The sequence below is a fragment of the Haliotis asinina genome, chromosome 6 (assembly GCF_037392515.1).
Source record: "Haliotis asinina isolate JCU_RB_2024 chromosome 6, JCU_Hal_asi_v2, whole genome shotgun sequence".
In the NCBI taxonomy this organism is placed as follows: Eukaryota; Metazoa; Mollusca; class Gastropoda; order Lepetellida; family Haliotidae; genus Haliotis; species Haliotis asinina.
Genome location: NC_090285.1, coordinates 49375399 through 49396071, shown reverse-complemented (window position 1 = coordinate 49396071; position 20673 = coordinate 49375399). Strand labels below are relative to the sequence as shown.

The following is a 20673-nucleotide window of genomic DNA, read 5'->3' as shown; positions in this document are numbered from 1 at the left end:
CATCAATATATTGTTTGTGTTGGTGGTGTTCAAATAGTTCCTGACAACAAACCAAGATTCTACATATCAGCATCAACCACTGTAGAAAGAATTAACATCAAGTGATTAGATTATTGAGATCCAAAGACAGAGGCCAGCCATTAACTGAGACAAAGGCCTCTTCAATGTGCACTCCACTGTTCTATAATCACTGCCTTCGTCTTTCATTGCTACACTGTTTTTCTCAATGGTTTCATCCTTACAAAGGTAGCTTTATGTATTGTCGGCTTCATAATTATATTCTTATCTTTATACGTTTTCCCACCTTGCCTTTTGTTAACATATATATTCACTCTCTGCAATGAGGGAAACGTATACTATGGATTTTTGGCACTTCAGTGAAAGTGAACGTATAAAACTGTATAACAGACAACGTTTACATTCCTTTTATTTTTTTCTGGTGATCCTGACTAGCAGCTGTCCGACCTACGTTATTGTAAAAGCCTTTTTGGCCAAGTGGGTTAGACTGCGGACTTTGTGTGCTGGCGATTAGAGGCTTGCCTCTGGGAGTGTGGGTTCGAATCCCGGATGGGGCTGAATAAAAGAATAGATTCTGACCTTTAAGTAAAGTGTAATCATAAATATACCACGCATTTGAAGATAAATGCCAGTGACAATATATGTGAGCAAAGACAATATATGTGAGCAAAGATGATGTTGTGTTTCAAGTAATTCACAAGGCCCATTTATGGTGTTGCCCGCCGTGATAATGTTGGAATGTTGCTAAAAGCGGCAAACAAAACCCCCATATTCACACACTCCATTCACTCCAAGTACCCTGCCATTATCTTTACAGAAGGTTGACAAGTCGATTCAGCCATACCATTGGTCAACGAGAAGCCACCCGAATCAGGGTAACACCAAGTCCTATTGAGAGTCAACTGTTTTGGTGCAATGAGTGTGACGTTTCGGTGTAAGTACTAAAACCGTAGTCACACAAGTGATTATGCTAATAAGCATCGCTTGATTGGCAACGGTGTCAGTGCCTATACTGAAACGCTGACCATCCATTGACAGAGCGTGATTTTCCTTCATCTCTACAACTTCTGAAAAGGCCCTCAAAGAAGTCCCCCGAATTAGTTGTTGACATATGTAGCGACACAACGTCCATTCCATCTCGCCTGCGTTCGGTGTAGTCAATGCATGATCTTGTTCCTTGTCAAAATAGGACAGTATAACAGTCATCAACTGAGATTTGTATTGTTGCTTGAGGTTGGCGACACTCAGTTGGTCGATAGCATAAAGATACATTGAATTTTAGTGGTTTTGTTCTGCATGGCTGAAACAAAATTTTGATGTCCACTACAGAAGGAGGCTTCAAGACTATTAATTTTTGAACGTGTACAATCAGACAAGAAAGCCACCACTGCACGTCAAAGACAAATATGAAACTTTTAGCATGTTGGTAATTGGCAACCTGTTTTCAGGCGGAACAAAAGTCATTCGACACACGGGTTTAGAAATGAAATGAAATGAAAGATCTCTGGTCCTTGAATGTACTCAGTGTTATTGAAAGTCTCTGGCCAGAAGGTCTCAGAATACGCACATTGCTGCGAATGTCAGAGAATACACACACTGTCTCGAATGTCACAGACTACACACACGGCTCCGAATGTCTCAGAATACGCACAATACTCAGAATTTCTCAAAATATGCACAATACCTAGAATGTTTCTCTTACACCAAACCATACCCAAAGCTTGTCCTAAGAACACAGCACCATAGGTCTGTTGTCAAGGACGACGACTAGCCAGCAATGCATGCAATTCCTCAAGTTCATCAAAATAACGATAAGAATCACCACGCTCTAAGCTGACATAGTCGTAGAATGGCGAAATAAAACTACTTGTATGATCCCGGAAAAGTTTGGCGAGGATGATGTTTATTCCTGATTGATCAAAACGATGACACTTGTGGTATTTGTGAATGTTCACGTCACAGAATTTGTCTTGTTCTGGATCCCGAGGACACATGCACTTAGCAGTCATGGCACAAGCTGCCCATGGTTTCACAACGGCCTCTCGTACCCACTGCTCGTTGTGAAACATGATAAAAGTTGCTTCATGCTCATACACAGGAGCTAGGGTGCAGACATCTTCCTTCATGTAGTTCATTGTAACCTGTAGAGTATGCTGTCCCACAGAGTTAGTGCCTGAGGCTATGACCAAGCCTTGTATTTCTACATCATCAAGCAGGGGTTTGATGATATTGTTGGAGAATCTCACAGACGCGTCCATCCACACCAGAATGTCTGTCTTATGTAGGTTAGCCTGAAAGTACAACAAACAGACGCAAAGTTAACCTTTCCTAAGATGTTACAGACGCATTCATCCACACCAGTATGTCTGGTTTCGTAGGGCAACCTAAACGTACAGCACATAGATGCAAACCTATCCTGAGATGTTACAGAGCAGCGTCCATCCACACCTGTACGTCCTTATATATGTCAGCCTAAAGGTACAACAACCCAGATACAAATCTATCCTAAGATGTTACAGACGCGTGCATCCACTCCAACATATCCGCTTTATGTAGGTTAGCCTGAAGGTAGAACAACCAGTTGCAAACCTATCCAACTATCCTAAGATGTTACAGACGCGTTCAGCCACACCAGTATGTCTGTCTTATGTAGGTTAGCCTACAACAACAAAAGAGCAAATGTATCTGAGCTGATGTTGACTATACCGTACAAGTGGGGAATGGGAATTGCATGACGGCCATAAAACGTTTTGAAAGCTTTACGTAGGTATTGAATGCAGTAACCCTGGTCAAGCAACGTTCAGCAAGTATAAGACTATCTTTGAAATCGTCTTAAAACAGTCTAATCGATTTTATGCTGGTCAGTGACGACCTGACGTTAAAGACCAAGTGAGTGAGTGAGCTTTTACGCCTCTTTTTGCAATAGTCCAGCATGACCACGACGCTGGGCACTATAAATGGGCTTCGCACATTGTTTCCATGTGAGAAATCGAACCCAGTTCTTCAGCGTGACGACCGGCCGAGGTGAGGAGAAAGATTGGTGCAGATACAATCACTAAAAATATATGGTCATTTACGTTGAGCAGCAAGTAAGTGTCTCTAAATATATCTAAGTATACTTTCGAAGGAATATATTGAAAAGTCTATGAAAACAAAGAGCTTGAAACTACATTACTGTAGTGAGTGAGTGAGTTAAGTTTTACGCCACACTCAGCAATATTCCAGCTATATGGCGGCGGTCTGTAAATAATCGAGTCTGGAACAGACAGTCCAGTGACCATCAACATGAGCATCGATCTGCACAATTGGGAACCGATGACATGTGTCAAACAAGTCAGCAAGCCTGACCACCCGATCCCGTTAGTCACCTCTTACGACAAGCATAGTCGCCTTTTATGGCAAGCATGGGTAGCTGAAGGCCTGTTCTACCCTGGGACCTTCACGGGTCACGTGATTATAGATACATTAATGGTAAAAAGAAGCCCGGACATAAACTTAGGGTAATTGTCTGAAGCATCTTCTCTCACCCATTATCCCTGCAGTTATCCGTTATCCCAACAGTTCACATTTGTCATGATTACCTGAAACTATTGATATGTATGTTTAGCTCTAAGTTCAGTTTACAGCCGTTGCTTTACAGGCAACTTAACAGTATATTCATGTATGTATCTCCGAACTGCACGCATGCACAGATATTTATACGCTGATATTTTTCTAAAAACTGTTCGCCTAAAGTCTATTTACATCTTATACTGGAATGTATTTAATGAACTTATGTTTTCTCCTGAAAATGCACAATGTTAATGTCCGGCAACAAAAAAAGAGAGCAAACCTGTATAATAATAGGTTTCCATGTGTAGCATTGAAGATTCTTCAACCTTGAAGGCATGAATTCCAACGGAAAACTCCGGACTTCACATCTACAATACTTCTCCATCTGTGAATAAAGGAGATAAAACATTTCTATAATCGTCATATGAGGTAGGTTCTGTGGTACCATTCAGCGTTCATTATAAGAATGGGTTTATGACAAAATCACAAAGTGGTGATACCAGGTGTTCGGTGATCAAACGGCGAATGTATCCTGCCCCACCGGAGCCACAAACACATGCAAAAGCAAGCCAACTAGGAAAATGTAAAATAGTAAACATGTAATCTGATAATTATCCAAAATATTATGACGTGAAGATGATTCATACTAGCTGATAATTGCATTTTGTGTTTTGACGCATTATTGTCTTGTATCACGTCCATTCTTGTGATTGTAATGCATTATATTCACTATGTCATTGTTTGGTATAATTTTAATAATCCAGTTGTTTTCTGTTATATCCATTATGCGATTGTTTTGTATCATGTTCACTATGTCATTGTTTGGTAAAATTTTAATAATCCAGTTGTTTTCTATTATGTCAGTTATGTGATTGTTTTGTATTATGTTTACAATGTTATTGTTTGGTAAAATCTTAATAATTCAGTTGTTTTGTAGTATGTCCATTATGGGATTGTTTTGCATTATGCTCACTATGTCATTGTTTGGTGTTATGCTTAGTGTTTTGTACTATGCACGCTCTGCCATTATTTAGTATTGTGTTCACAATGTCATTGTTTTGTAAATGTTAATAATGCAATTGTATTGTATTATGCTATGTCATTGATCTGTATCATGTTCTTTGCGTGGCAGTTATGTATTATGTTTATAATGCCACCGTGTAGCATTGGTTTCATTTTGTAATTGTTTTTTAGTACGTTGATCATGTCATTGTTTCCCATAATGGTAATAATGTAAATGCATTGTATTATGTTCATTAGGTCATTGTGTTTCATTTGCTCACAACGTCATTCTCTGTATTGTGATCATCATATCTTTGGTTTGTATATATTGTGCTCATTGTGTAATGGTTATGCATCATATTCTTTATAGAAATTTAGTGCATTTTTTAACATCTTATTTCCACAGTTTACCATGCGTCGAGGTAACCTCGATGTTTGTTTGTGTTCCCTGCGCCCGATGCCAGGTGAAGGGCTCAGGGAACATAAACAAACATCGAGGGTACCTCAACCGATGGTCATGGACCCCGAGGGACCAGTGAACAACGTATTTATCTTACCGAACATCTCAATGGTAATTTTGAACTATTTGAAGCATAAGTATCGGATCGTACACTTCAGCCAACCTGTGTGAATCAAACTATTCGAATCTTGCATCTTGCTGTATTTTCCTGTAGGTATGGTCTTAGTCAAGTTGCCGCGACGAAATTCCCTTTCTTAATATTCACAGGGACTACATTTGAACGTTTTGCCAAAATTCACTTATTGGAATGCGAGGCAAATTTCTTCACGGCCATCAGGACAACACACGAAAAACAGATTTAGGGTTATCTCTCTTCCATCGATTTGCGGTCGTAAAACATCGGTAATTTCTGTGCATCATGAGTGATGCAATGTTATTTGAGATAACTACCCCGAAGTACCGAATGAGCTGCTATTGGCAGCAGGGTGTATTGCAATACACCTCGCTTGTACACGGGATGCATTGAAAAAAGTAGAAGAGCGCCCAGCCAATCGGAGAGCCACATTTATGTGTGAGGTAACCGATATATAAGTAGAATATATTCACATGTGTACACTTAATACACTTTCACAAATCACCATCATACAATGAATAAACATCTTTGAAAATGTTTTGAATACTCTGTCTCTGCGCTTCAAATAATAGTAATTAAAAATACTAAACTTACAATACGCTTTCTGACGTAATATTGTCTGTGAATAGATTGTGGAAGGATGGCCACAAGGTAAAGAAATCGCTGTGATTGAATGTGGAATAAACATTATGTTTTGTAATCTCATAGTATTTCGATATCTTCCTTACTACACGCATGAAATTTGGAACGTGTTGTATTTTTGTGTGTATATTCACATGTTTAACATATTGCATTTAAAGAATGATTACTTTTCAGTCAGTGTTGTCTTCAGTTACAGTCATTAGTCATCTGGTTAAACTCTCCCTAATCTTCTTAACATGACAATAATTACAGGTGGTTTACACAAGACATGGCTTCACACATTGTATCCAGGCGGGGAATCGAAACTGGGACTTCGGCGTGACGAGAGAACGCTTCCCTGTCCATTTTCTCTCTCTGCAAGCAGTGGTAAGCCTGGTGCATTGTTAACATTAGCCAGTACTGAGCATCATACTGATCATACAAGTTACGGGGAAATGTATTAGAGACAATATGATGGGTTGCATTTTGTCATTGTATTATGTCCACTAGGTCATTGTATTATGTCCACTAGGTCATTGTAGTATGTCCACTAGGTCATTGTATTATGTCCACTAGGTCATTGTAGTATGTCCACTGGGTCATTGTATTATGTCCACTGGGTCATTGTAGTATGTCCACTAGGTCATTGTATTATGTCCACTAGGTCATTGTAGTATGTCCACTAGGTCATTGCATTATGTCCACTAGGTCATTGTATAATGTCCACTAGGCCATTGTATTATGTCCACTAGGTCATTGTATTATTTTCATGATGTCTTTGTAGTGTTTTCATTATGTCATTTTTTTTCGCATTATGTTTCACCTGCTCTCGTTCAGAGACCGCCAGTCCCAGATCATACAGCACAAATGTGTAGTTATTAATCAGAGGGAAGACATTCCTATGGAGGTTCCGGATCAAGGCCTGAGACTCGTAGAAGTGGTTGCTGGATGTTGCTGTGACAAACATTGTTCTTTTGCCGGTATAGGGTTCTGGGAACACCCCCATTATTAGGTCCAGATCTCGGAGATTTTGTTCCGACATGGTTGACAGGACACTTCTCAGGTTTTCTTCCAGTGTTGTGGACGGACGTACTGGACAGCTTGGTTCAACACAGGCCTTCCCTGAAAGCAGTCAGACATACAGAAGAATTCACCGAAATTCGCCTAGGGCGATGGCGTTTCTCCGTTTCCTTACTTGTGAAGAGCTTGTCAACAACTCATGCGAACAAAGTGCCCGGATGATCATGCTCGCTCACTTGTATGACACGTCATCATATCATGCTTACTTCGATGCTGATGATCACTTGGTTTTAAGGTCCAAAGTCGATTATTTACAGTCCGAAATCGTATAGCTGGAATATTTCCGAATACAGCATCTTCTTGGCAACAGCACTCTCTCTTTTACTGATCAATGTGTCAATCACTTTTGTAACTTTCATCACTGGCTTCTCTTTCGTGCAATTTCGGAAAGTTTGATACATAATTGAGAGTTTCTCAGAATTGCGATTACATAGGCATTGACAGGGCGAAAGGTTAAAGGATAACTTGTCATACCTGCTTTTGATTCCTCTTCACATGGAATCACTTGATTGTTCATCCATTGTCCTCCGAGTTTTAGATCTGTTCGATCGTAAGGAAACAAGCGTAGGTACAGCGATGTAACACATACCTCATTAATAATATCATGGATACTTCACGAAATAAGATTTGATTTAATGTTTGATGTAATTGATTCGGATAGCGTCAACCAATCATTACTCGTCACACACTGATAATGCCTCATTGAAAATTGTACAATCACGGTTTTTCTTATATGCGTTATTATTTGAAGGTATAAACAATTTACGTTTTAACCCATTGTTTAACACGTTTTAACCCATTGTCTAAAACTTTGAACCATTGTTTTTCATGACTCATTGTTTTTCATGACCTATTGTTGTTTATTTCCTTTGTTGATTCTAAGTGGAAACTACGTGATTGGGATGCCACACAAAGAAACGAAAAATAAAAGTATTATACATTTTCCCATACTTTCTTTACTCTGCAAATGTTTACACCTAAAATGGGACGATGTGCATAATGTTTAACTTTCGCCTGTCGGGTTTGATGCGGGTCACATTGCACGTACCGCACCTTACAGATATCCCATTACATACGACCAACAGCTTGCAAACGTTTACTTACCTCTGATTTTATTTGAGTACTCTTTCAGCAAGGCGTTGAAGCTAACACCCACAGCTAAAACGTAATAATACTTCACATGACTGCAGATAGCTTCCTGTGTGTGTGTACTTTACCCATAAAGTCTGACAAGTCAAGGGTAGCTGTGCATGTGTGAACGAACTTTGAACCAAACTCTGTTACTAAACAATTCAATCTTTATTACTGTACACAGATTGCGGTGTACCAATCTACGGATAAAGCTACATAGCTCTACTACTAAAGTTGCACCTCTTTACTGGTTGTACTGTACCACTGTGACTATATATACACCTCTCTAAAGTTATGCCTCTCTACTGGCTATAGTGTACCACTTTTCTGGTGATCTGGAGCACAAACAATAGAGTGGTACGGCACAATGAATAGAGTGAGCCAGAACAAACAGTACAGTGATACAACGTAAACAATACAGGGCTGCAGGACAATCAATAAAGTGATACAGAGTTGCAGGACAATCAATAAAGTGATACACCGCAAACATTTGGGAGTTACAGCACAACCAACAGAGTGCTACAACACAAACAATAGTGATACAGCACAAACAACCGAGTTTCCGCGCAAACAAAAGAGAGCTACACTACAAAGAGTAGAGTGGTAGAACACATTACATAGAGTGATACAGCACAAACAATAGAGTAGTACAGCACAGACAACAGGTGACTCCCAGGCACGCAATAAAGATCTACAACACAAACAATTGTACGCAACAGTACAAAGTATAGAATGGTTCAGTGGAATCAATTGACAACAATAGGTTTGTGCAGCGGAAACGTTTGAGTGGTACATGAGAAAACATCAGTGGGTGAGTGGGTTTAGGTTTATGCCGAACTCAGCAGTATTCCAGCTACATGGTGGTGGTCTGTAAATATTTGAGTCTGGACCAGACAATCCAGTGATTAACAGCATGAGCATCGGTCTGCGCAGTTGGGAACCGATGACATGTGTCAACCAAGTCAGCGAGTCTGACCACCCAGTTAGTCACCTGTTACTACAAGCATAGTCGCCTTTTATGGCAAGCATGGGTTGCCGAAACCTTATTCTACCCCGCACCTTCATGGGTCTCGAAAACAATAGAGTGCTACAACACAAACAATAGAGTGCTACAGTACAAACAATAGAGAGCTACAGTGCAATGTCAAGTTTTGATGGTACAAGTTGGTAGATACACAGAAACGTGCATTACCTGGTTTTCGTTCTTTTCGCACATTTCCAAGATGAGACAACTTCTGAAAGGTGATACTGTCGAATATAACTGAAATTAACGGAATAGTACAGTGGTATTACAGTGTCATCATTTCATCACCACATCTACCATCTCACTATCTCACTAGGTTAACGTGTGTGTGTGCACGTGTGTGTGTGTGTGTGCACGTGTGTGTGTATGCATGGGCCCTTGTCAGCACTACTTCATTGTGATTCATTAACTCATGTTCGGATATGTCATACTTTTAGTCGGATATTGAGCTGCTTTTAGAAGGGAGTGTTCTTGTGATCATGGACAGGGTTTATCACATATAGCATCATAAGCAACATCATCATCATCATCATCATCATCATCATCATCATCGTGCAAGAGCCAGTGCCAAAAAGTGTGAAGATTTATTACCTGGTTCTATTTCTTCTGGTACATTTGTTAGATGAGAATATTCTATGTATTTGTCTGTAACAAAAGGAGTACATTTTGTCAACTGTCACTGCAAACTTATTGTACGTATATTTCTGTATACTTTGATCAAAATCGATGTGAGTACACAGTTGGGCTCGTATCATTGACAAGATCGATCAGAACACATTGATAACTTGATTTACCACAAATAAACGTCGAAATAAAATTATTCTACATGTGTTTTAATCAACAGACTCTTTCTTACAATCTGATCTACAACAGAGGACATGATGTTATAATGAGTTTAATTTACTATTTTGTTATATATTTGGCAGTAAATAAGAATCATTTTGCATGATAAATGATATCAAATGGCAAATGTTACATACATTTATATGAAGGACAGCTCACGAAAACAATATAGCAGATGCAGAGCACCACGATGGCAAGACCTGGAAACACGCAGACTGTGATATATGTTCTGGTTAATTAATGCTAAAGATTAGGTGAGGGTAGTGTGTTATAGTTACTAGAAATGGTGCCCATCTACTACGCTAGTGAAAAAATCGTGAACAAATATGCATTTAAATATAAGATAATACCTTAATATATAAGATAATATACTACCAAAAAAATATGTGATGGTCATCTATGAACTTAAACGTGGTGAGGTGATGTGTACGGTAAGGTAAGAACATGCAGTAAAGCAATGGAATCAATGCACAAACTCTGTGGGACGTTTGTCTTCTACATACACCAGACTGTTGTGTTTGGGCGTTTGAATCAAACATGATGCTGGTGTGATTCAGCACCCTTGTATTCCGATGTCACTTTTCTGAACTCGCAGGTCAAATCCAAGGACACGAGCCTCAATAAACAGAAATCCAGACTATCTACTCCCATCTGCATACAATGAACTCATAAAAACAACGGAGAAGAACACTCCAGCCGCCATAGCTAATCAAACTTATCAGTCATGTATGTATGTATGTGCGTGCGTGCGTGCGTGTGTGCGTGCGTGCGTGCATGTATGTATTAATGTTATCAAACCTATCAGTCATGTATGTATGTGTGTACGCGCGCATGCGTGCGTGTGTGTGTACGTGTATATGTGTGCTTCACATACTGACTAAAGACAGGTATTTACTCTAATGCTGATGCCGACACAACAACGTTTAAATATTCACATGAGTTTTTTTTACCTGTCCTTTGGTTCAACACCTATGAATAATACGTCGTTCATACATTATATTTTAACTTGTGACGGCGAATATCCTTACAACAGAAACCCGAGGCTTGTTGAAACTATCTACTTACCGTAAATTACCCTTCATAAGCCAAATTTTGATGACAGAAGAAGAGGATCAGCTACTCTACGGGCTACACTTTCTTTGAAACTTTTTTCATGAAGTGAAATATATATATATATATATATATATATACAATACATATCGCTTTGCGGGAACGAACAAGAAAAGACGACTGTGTCAGTGAAGACGGTAAATTCGCAATTAAACGTCATTACACAAGATTGTTTACAATCTTAGTTCTAATTTGTTTTGGCTTTGCATAGCATTATATGCAGGGATTATGATTTTCGCCTGCATTTGTCTCGTATACAGAACCGTAAATAGCATTTACCTGTGCACACGTCCGATCATCTACCCCTGATTTTCGAAATAAATTCTGGTGCAGTGATCGGAAAAATATAGTGCGCTACAATTACCTGAAATGATTTAAACGACGGTAGTACTAAAAAGTAACTACTTTGACAAGACGTGAAAATTCAGAAAATACATAAAAGCAAGCCTTTGACTGCATGCTGCAGGGAAGTCCTGTCTCAACATGCGTACTAACGTGCGTGTTCATCAACCACGTGGCTATAAGTCGACTTCAGAGGAACCTTGAGTCCTTCGAGAACCACGTGGCCAATGGTGAAGTAAAGGCTTGTCCAAGTCCTGGCGGACTGAGGAACACCAATGACCATTATGACGGGGTGGAAATTCTTCTGACAAAGATATCTGTTTATTAAACCGTGCCGCACAAATGAAGTGTAGAGTGGCAGCCTCTCAGACATCCCATCATCACCATTCTTTCCTCACAGATAAGAACAGGCAGAAATTTCTGGTGGTTCAAACTCCAAGGACTGCAACTTCAGGAAAAGGCTTTGGGTTCACTGGTCCCGTGAATGTTGCTTTGTTCTACACGTTGTTTACGACCCTTGTCACTACAGAGACGTCCTGTCATCAGGGGATTATCGCTGCAGCTGAAGTCATGGTGTGGGCTTGCATTGTGGCTGCAAGCTGGATCTCATAACAGAACCTGGGAAGCACAAAGGTCAGCGTTTCCACAGGAACTACATTAATTTTGCCAATAGTCAGATATTCATGGATGACTCTCCTTGGCGTCTAGTGCCACCGTCGCCCGGTTTAGAGAACAATTCCATGGAAACATCATCATGACCCCGATGGAGCCCCGATATAACCACATTAAATATCTTTCGGACTATGTTAGATGCCAAGTCTGAGCTGGACCTTATCCTGTTCAAAGTGAAGAATTACCCTGTATCAGGAATGGCAGAGGAATAGGATGATTAGATTGGCTGCATGAGGAGGATGAGGATGGTAGAAGTCCGAGGGATGACTACACATGCATGATACTGGTGTTGTCGAAGGTTGTGGTTCATATAATAAGAACAACCATTTTTTATAAACTGTCAGATTTGTAGTCGTGGCGACCATACTTTCCACCATTTTTGATGCTGACGCTTTTGCGAATTCTTCTCAGGTGTCAGTAATGTGTTACCGTGTTTCAATTTTGGATTTTGTTGAAATCAGAGCAAAATATGTTACAGTTACCATTTTCGTGAACTCCGGTTTTCAAAGCATATGCACCATAAAGTGTCTTCGTACGCATTTAAAAAGTGGGTTATTGAACGATTAATGCTTATGGATATATTTCATCATGGCCTTGAGTATGAAGTCCAAATTCAATATCTCATCTTGTTATTTGTGGTATAATTGCCACACGAATTCACTTCACTGAGTCAACTCGGGGGGGGGGGGGGGGGGGGGGGGGAGGAGGAAGAGGAGGTAGTTACAACAGTTGCAGGACAAGTGGAGTGTGCCTACTCAGGAAAAAGTGTTGCCCGACTCCAAACCCTGATGGATAATATTGGTACACAACATCATCGGGGACGCCGCCTAGACGTGTCCGAACTTCTTAAACAGTCTCTAACTCAAAGACCGTGAATGTGATACCACGGATAGTGACGGCGTGTAAATATCTTTATCTATATTTTTATATAAATCAATGAAATGCTTATTTACGTCTCATCTGTGTACAAATAATCGGCTTTTTTATTTGAAACAAATATTTCTTTAAAAAGTGTAGTGTTGTGATACTGAGGGTTGGCGTGAGTGTTGATGTGAGTGCATGTGAGTCTATGTGAATGGCGAGGTATGATGTGCATGTTTGGGCGTGTAGGGAAAAGAGTGTGAGTGTGTTTGGTAATGTGAGAATGAACTTGTGAATGCAAGCCTATATGAACTAGTTAATAAATTATATTAATTTCAAATCTGGTGGCTGTTTCACTCTAGCATGTGACAGTAACCTGTATTCTTAGGAGAAATAAACAGCTTTAGCAAGAAAAAAACCAAATGCAATAATTAAATGAGAGCTGTTATTAGAAAAAAGATCCTTCATAGTTCATGATGTGAAATAGTTATCCCTTGTGATGGAACATTCAACACAGTCAAGCAAGACATGCTTGACCTTTTAACAGGTGTTCATGTGTATATCATGTGTGGCCAATACAACATTGTCGTATAATGACCTCTTCAAATCTGGACTGACAACCCAAGTAGTTGTAAAATATAGGGTTTATCGCATATAATTTATCAATACCTACTTGAGTGTCCCAAATTTTTTTTGCACCAGATCAAGGATATACGACCTGATGGAAGTGTTTATGAAATATTGCGTTAACATAAATTAGAAAAGTGGACAAAGAGTTGTGGTCATATTGAAAATAGGATCAAGGTCACCCAAATCGGCTGGTGTTTGCACAATCCCCTAATGTAGACTCACCAAATGTAGACTGTCACCAAACTTGAAGAATCAAATAAAATTATAGTTCATGAGTTATGTTAAAGAGTGTAAAAAGTTTTCAAAGTGTCATGCTGACCTTGAAAATAAGCTCAAGGTCACCTAAACTGACTGGTGTCTGCGTAATCCCCCAATGTAAGCTGACCCAAATTGGAAGATATTGGCTACCATAGTTCATGACATATCGCGTTAACAAGAATCTGGCCAAAGTGTCGTGGTGACCTTGAAACTCAGCCTAAAGAGCTTTTAAAGCTGTGGACCGTATTGTATCAAAAGCTAGACTGCCAGCTGAAGTCTTCTGATGCTATTGTGTTTCCACTCTTACCATATGCAGCTGAAACATGTGGCTTGGAAAAAATTAAGCATTATTCATTATTCATTGTTGAGTTCATTTAATGGTTCATAATAAAATTACTCGGTGTAAAGAAAGTACTCCTCATCACATGTTGTATGCTGAGAATGGAAGGAAACCAATTTCTATTGATATTCACACAAAATTGGTACGCTTTTCGACCGAATTGACTTCAGGCAAGTCCTTAAAGTTATCTGCCATATTGTATCATATCTTAGTTAATACCCCTTATAGATCACCAGATAATAAGGGTATACTTGATGTATTAGTTCACACTGGAATTAATGACGTGGATTCAACAGTTTTGTGGTAATGTAGAATAGAAAACCCATGAGGCAAAGAATAGTCTCATTGGTTTGTTTATACAGAAATGTCACTCTGATTTAGAAGTATCATCTAAGGGTAGATTCTATAAATCAATGAAACTTAATAGTGACACTGAATTCTACCCGCAAGAAGTACCTGATAAACACAAACTTCTTTTAGCATTATTTAGATTATCATATCGATTATTGATTAAGACTGGTAGTTGGAACAAAACTAATATTCTTAATAGAAAATGTTCCCTTCTTGTTTAAAGTGATACTGGAAACGAATACCACTACTTGTTTAATTATAATGATTTACACGATCACAGAAAGAACTACTTCGAACACTGTACATCAAGAGACCATATGTATTTAAAATGATAAGTCTATTTTAAAGTAAAAAATGTCTCCTTTTTGATTAAACTGTCAACTTTTAATCGCTCTATACTACTCAGTTTTAAATAGACTTTATGTCGATACTACACAGTTTGTAAGACCTCTACAACACCTCATTATGATATGTATGTAGAGAAGTATCAGTTGTATGAAGTTCAGACAACACGGTCTTGGATGCCCTGCCACTCGCAACACAAAGAACAACGTCCTCACAAAACGTGGCCACCCATATAACCATATAACACAACAGAGTTCATATTTACAAGGCAACATACCCACGTGATGCAAATGAAAGCTCTGGACACAAAACTAAATGCCAAATGAAGAAGTCAAATTGGAATCCATGATCACAAGATTCCGCCACGCACCTCTGCAGAGCGGAATGCATCAGGTCAAGCAGCTGAAACACCCTTAGTCCAAAGCATCACAGTTTTGTATGACTTTAGTGAATAACCTGTGTGAGTGGCGAGTGCTACTGTTACATGAACCAGTAGCTTGAGTCATCACAGATTTTAACTGCACCCCATTTTTCCGACTGATTTATTGCTCCCTTTTACACCAGATGGAGCCTGTTGGCGGGAGATTCTCCAGGTGCATTATTCTACGGCGTTGTGTGCATTTACTAGTAAACGCTCACCACCTGAGGACGAGTAAACAGTAAACTAATTAAATGGGTCAATACTTCGTTACGTGCATGTACAATGGCGTCCTCATGTATTAGTTAAATGTGTATAGAAGCATGATACGTCTACTCACCTATCACAGGTCTCTTTGTAATCTTTCTGGCCAACTTCTGAGCTGTATTCTCCACTGCCATCACTGCGTATACCTGACATAAGCCGGTCGTCGTGCGGCCTTTTAACATTGTCAACTGATAGCAAGGACTAATCTACCGTATACATGACAGCGAATTTACATCTGCAAATTCTGACAACGCTCAGATGGGGAGAAAACCTGAGATCTAACAGTCTCCGGAAATAGGATTTCACAGCCTTATTGTGTATTCCATTGTCACGAAGTTCAAGAAGTTGTAGCAATATCATCATTAGAGGAAATGGACTATAGACAGTGTCACATTGTATTTCCCCTCCATCATCCATGTCCGGCCAGTGGTTTCCTTTGGTGTTAGTTTACTTAACCTTCAGCCTGTTGAATTTCATGTCAGCAGTCGTTGATAAGAGGGTGGGTGATTTCAAACAGCCGGTGTGTCACTAAATAAGGAACAACTGATAAAACATTCGGCTCATCAATACTAGATAGAAAAATAAACATTACTATAAAAAAATATCCAGATAATTAAAACGTAAAGGGGTTAATTATATGGCAAACATAAATAATGTACATTTTTCCGAATTTACTTGAATTACTCGATTGACAGCCGAATGCATTTTATTTTAGGAGCCGAATATATTGTCGAATTAGCTCAAACCGATTTCGATATTCTTATCTCATAATTGTCTTACTTTAATTTCGTATATTTGTATCGGCAAATATCCGCTCGATGACAAATTAAAAATTGTGAAAAAATATAATCGAAAAAGTTCGCCGGTAACAAATCCTGTTTTCGATGTCATCACATGTTTTATTCAAATGGCACTACTGCGTTTATTTCAACGTGTCAAGTCATGAAAATAGGAGAATAAAATACATGATTTATAAACATTCACGAGTCCTAATTTCAAGTGTTAAGGTTCATTATTTTTTTTCACAAACTCACCGAAAATCGGTGTTGCACCGTGTTATACGTAAGAACAACAAACATGGCGTGTACGTCCCACCCCTACATAGAACATAGCTAGCGCTATTACACGAAGAAAGTTTACAGGACATTTCTCAGTAAGACCTGGCGAAAGAGAGAGAAATTCTCATTCTACAAGTGTTTCATTTATGATGCTCCGTCTAGCATAACGATAGACAGACGAAAATTTAGACCGCGAAAATTGACATATTTCCTGGTAAGTGCAAAGGTCACCGGATGTGATGTATCACAGAAATGGATTACCTGATAAAACTCATTCGTTACTGAATAGTAACGGAAAATGTGGAGATCACAAATCACTGTTAAAAATTATTGATCAAAATTCATAGGCATTTTCGGGTGTATTTTTGACTGTATAATTTGTATATTTATAATTTGTAATTTGTATATTTTAGCACTTAGCGGAACCAGTTTGACCTTGTATGCTCCCGTGACCCGGAAACAACAGTCGATCAACACTACGGGGGAAAGTGTTTCAGTATCTTGTATTTGAATTTTTGTTCATATTAGGCCCATTACTTTATTTTACACTGAATATGAAGATAGCAAACATATTATTGTGAAGCATGTTGATGCGAGTTTGTTTTTTTTTTTTACATGGCCCGACGCAACAACGTTTACAAACATCAGCCTCAACAACAGGTGCGCGGATATGGGCGGGGTATTAGTATTTCAAAGTAACATTCATGTTTTTTCTTTTTGTGACGATGTAGTGTAGTAGCAACTGCACGATGCATATGTTTTATAAACTAAATTATTTTCAAGTATCGTGTTTCACATAAAATTGGGCATGATTTAATAAATATTGCGTTCATATCACTTGAATGCCAACATTATATGTCTCACTTCAGAGCAGGTTGAATTACATTCATAATTTTATGCAATAAATTAACGTTCTTGCTGAATAATGATGATAGATTTGTCAATGTTTTATGTTTCAAAGCTGGTTACAATTTTAAACATTATCATATATTTTCATATGTTAATTGATATTAATAATATTACAAGTATTTTTGTCTCCCATAGTCACATGGGTAAAGACCCTCAGGTTCTGTCAATGCATTAGCAAAGTGTAAATAAACAATTTCAAATTAATGTCTCTCAGCGATGTGGAAAACTGACAATTTACAGTTCTTTGATACAGATACATGTATAGCATAAAATATATGGATAGATGTTTCATGTTATTTTGTGTATTTTGTTTCTATGTAATAATTTGCTAATATATACATCAAACACAAATGGTGGTGAACTATTTTTGTTTTCAACAGTTCCTCTTTGTTTGGTGAATTATTTTGAATCACACAAATATCATTTGTGTTGTTGCAGTAACAGTATATTTATCAGAAAATGATATCATTTGATGAAAGGAGAGACCATATACCTTATTACATGTATATGGTCTCTCTGGTGAAAGTAAACAGGCGTCATATTCTGTAAATAGAAATGATCCTACCTTATTACCTTTCTCTGGGTTTAGGAGCAATGTCATAATATGAAATTAATCTATTGAACTGTCAAGGATCGTTGTTGTTTCCTGAAGTGTCTGATAATGATATGCTCCAATTACTCAGCGTTCAGTAGCCAAAACCTAAACCCTCATAAAACGTGAAATGTCTTCTTTGAGTAAGAAACTGCCAAGGCCTGATCATTCTTTCATTTAAGGTCTGAGTGAGTGAGTGAGTTTCAATTTTACGTCGCATTACAGCCATATAGCGATGAACGTTTAGGGCCTTGAAGCATTTAATATATGTCTTTACTATATACATGTGGCAATGAAAAATTCCAAATTGAAATCTTAATGAAACTGGACAACAAAAAAAGCACTCATTGCAGAGCTCGTTATTAGGAAAAAGAAATCGATTTGGCCTGGTGCCACCTTACATGATTACTTTGATGGCACATCCTGCACCACAATTAATTATCTGTCAACTGGGGTTTTGATATTCCATATTAACCACAACATAATTATTCTGGTCTGGTATGATAAGTTTATATTACTTCATAAAAAAGTGTCTATCTTCCAATCACTGTCAGTTTGGGTCATCAATCTCTTTCCCAGGTGAAGTCTGTTTTTAATAGTAAAATATGAACATGGACAGTCTGCATGTAAGTATAATATAGCCATAAATATGAGGTTACATTTCGCAGTTTAGGTTTCACTAGTGTTTTATATAATTATGCACACACGTCAAACAATCTGATCTAAAAATTACATGCAGTACAGTAGGTAGAATTGCGTTTTGAAGTAACAGAATTATTTCAATTTTGCTCCAGCTTCATGAATAAAAGTGTGTTGTTTAGCTGTTTTAATGTCTAAAATAAATACTGAAGTGAAAAGCATTCACACAGACGACAATTTTTTAAGCAGTCATTAATATTTTGAAATCCATTTACGTTACATTCTAACACTAGCTCTGGTTTCGGTCGTTTGTGCAAAAGGAGAAAGATTTCATTCATGACATGTTCAATCATCAAAACAATGTATGTTATTGTTATGACACAGTGACATCTCATAACATCTCCCCAGAACATTCTTTGAAAGATCATCGACCGCGAAAATCATTGACAATACTACAACAAATGACAACTGCTCTTGAGCTCAACAAACAGTACACAACTGAAGATGACTGAAAGGTTAATTCTGGTGTATAGTTTGGATCTTACAGGAATTTGAATCAATTTGGAAAATGTATCAATGGTCGTTTTCCAACTCGTGTATATTTTACCTGCATGTGTGCCAGGCCGTACGTGCTTCCGGTTTCATCAAGGGTGGGTACAATTACAAATATTATTAGTTTCATGATCTGCATTATTTAGGTATTTCTTTCAATGTGTATGGGTTCAGATTCTATTTATGAACGCGTATTTTCAAACATCATTCGTGTCTTGTCACTTACAAAACCAACGAGTATGACCACGCCCTTACGCGTCAAATGATAATTTCTGAACAAAGACAATAACATTTACCTAATCACACCATCTAATTAATTCCAGAGAAAATAGTTGGATCTATCAAAGGGATGGCACATTTTCTTTGGCATCACGATGCACGCGGAGTTGTTTGTTTACCGCCGTTGCCATGATTGTTTCTATTCGTTCATTCGGTGATGTGACATTAAGAATGTTTTTTTTATAATGATTTAACCAAAGTTTACTAATTTTTAGAAAATGGGAAACGTCTGTGCTTTCTCATCACCAAAGAACAAAAAATATTGATCAAACTATAAAAAGACTATTTCATAAAATATTAGACAGTGTACCACTCGACGTAGTCGACATGATGTGCCTGAAGTCAGCAACGGCCGTTATTTGTAACTGTTTGCCGAGAAATTTGGCGATCACACTTTTGATTGGAGACTGATACTAAGATTAACGGTAAGTACCTAACCTCACTGTTTTACAGTTGAGAACTATCATTACTTGATTACCCGAGTGATGTATGCTAGTATATATTATTGTATAATGACTTATTTCCGGTGACCGTTTATCCGTGACTTTTTCCCCTGTGACTTTCTTCCTACATTCGTCTGTACATGACGCTAATCTTCAGGTTTCAAACTATACACATGATCCAGACTTTTTCCATTGATTTTCCTTGACTAAATGTTGGGAGCTATTGAGGTGGTTTTACTCACATTAACTTTCTTCAGAAACGTATCGCCCTGACCAGGAAGTACTGATTCCCACATGTTGAGAACTGCAGAGTTGAGTTCAGTTTCTGCAGAATAATTGTCTGTCTCACACTCCCTGAAACACATTACTCTCTCTACTGTCTAGCCCTCTTTGGAGTGCTAAAGTTCTAAATGTAGCAGATCTAGATTTCCTCATGTTCAGGATCTCTGGTCTTCCTGCTTCTCAGTTTAAAAGGGCACTGATGCGGAGCAATTTCCGTGGACTGGTGTAAACTTTTGTTATTGTTTTTCTCCCGTGAGTACCCGGATGATATCCCAGAATTCATGACTGGTTCGTGACCTCTGCTGCGCATTCCATAAGCGCAATATATAGTTTAGTTATAGACAGATCAACTTAGGTGAGGTCATTTTTACTTCATTACAAATGTATTATGAAAACAAATGAAATACTTTGAAGGTTAATCATCTGCCAGTGGTAGAAATGGTAAAAAACTATCAGGACAG

The 20673-nt window shown here is 38.3% G+C and overlaps 1 protein-coding gene across 2 annotated transcripts; it reads right to left on the bottom strand.

The window, feature by feature from the left end:
* Positions 1-1223: 1223 nt before the first annotated feature.
* On the bottom strand, positions 1224-20464 carry LOC137286153 (uncharacterized). Of its 2 annotated transcripts, XM_067817829.1 has the most exons (10): positions 20173-20464; positions 15532-15986; positions 10002-10064; positions 9613-9666; positions 9190-9258; positions 7971-8024; positions 7341-7406; positions 6610-6908; positions 3851-3955; positions 1224-2309 (listed from the first exon to the last, which is right to left on the bottom strand). In XM_067817829.1, the coding sequence occupies exons 2-10, from the start codon at positions 15638-15640 to the stop codon at positions 1773-1775; spliced, it is 1356 nt and encodes a 451-aa protein (XP_067673930.1). In that variant the 5' UTR covers positions 15641-15986; positions 20173-20464; the 3' UTR covers positions 1224-1772. The 2 variants fall into 2 exon arrangements, with proteins under 2 accessions (XP_067673930.1, XP_067673931.1); XM_067817830.1 differs by lacking the exons at positions 9613-9666; positions 10002-10064; positions 20173-20464 and having other exon boundaries at positions 15532-15902.
* Between the last annotated feature and the right edge of the window lie 209 nt (positions 20465-20673).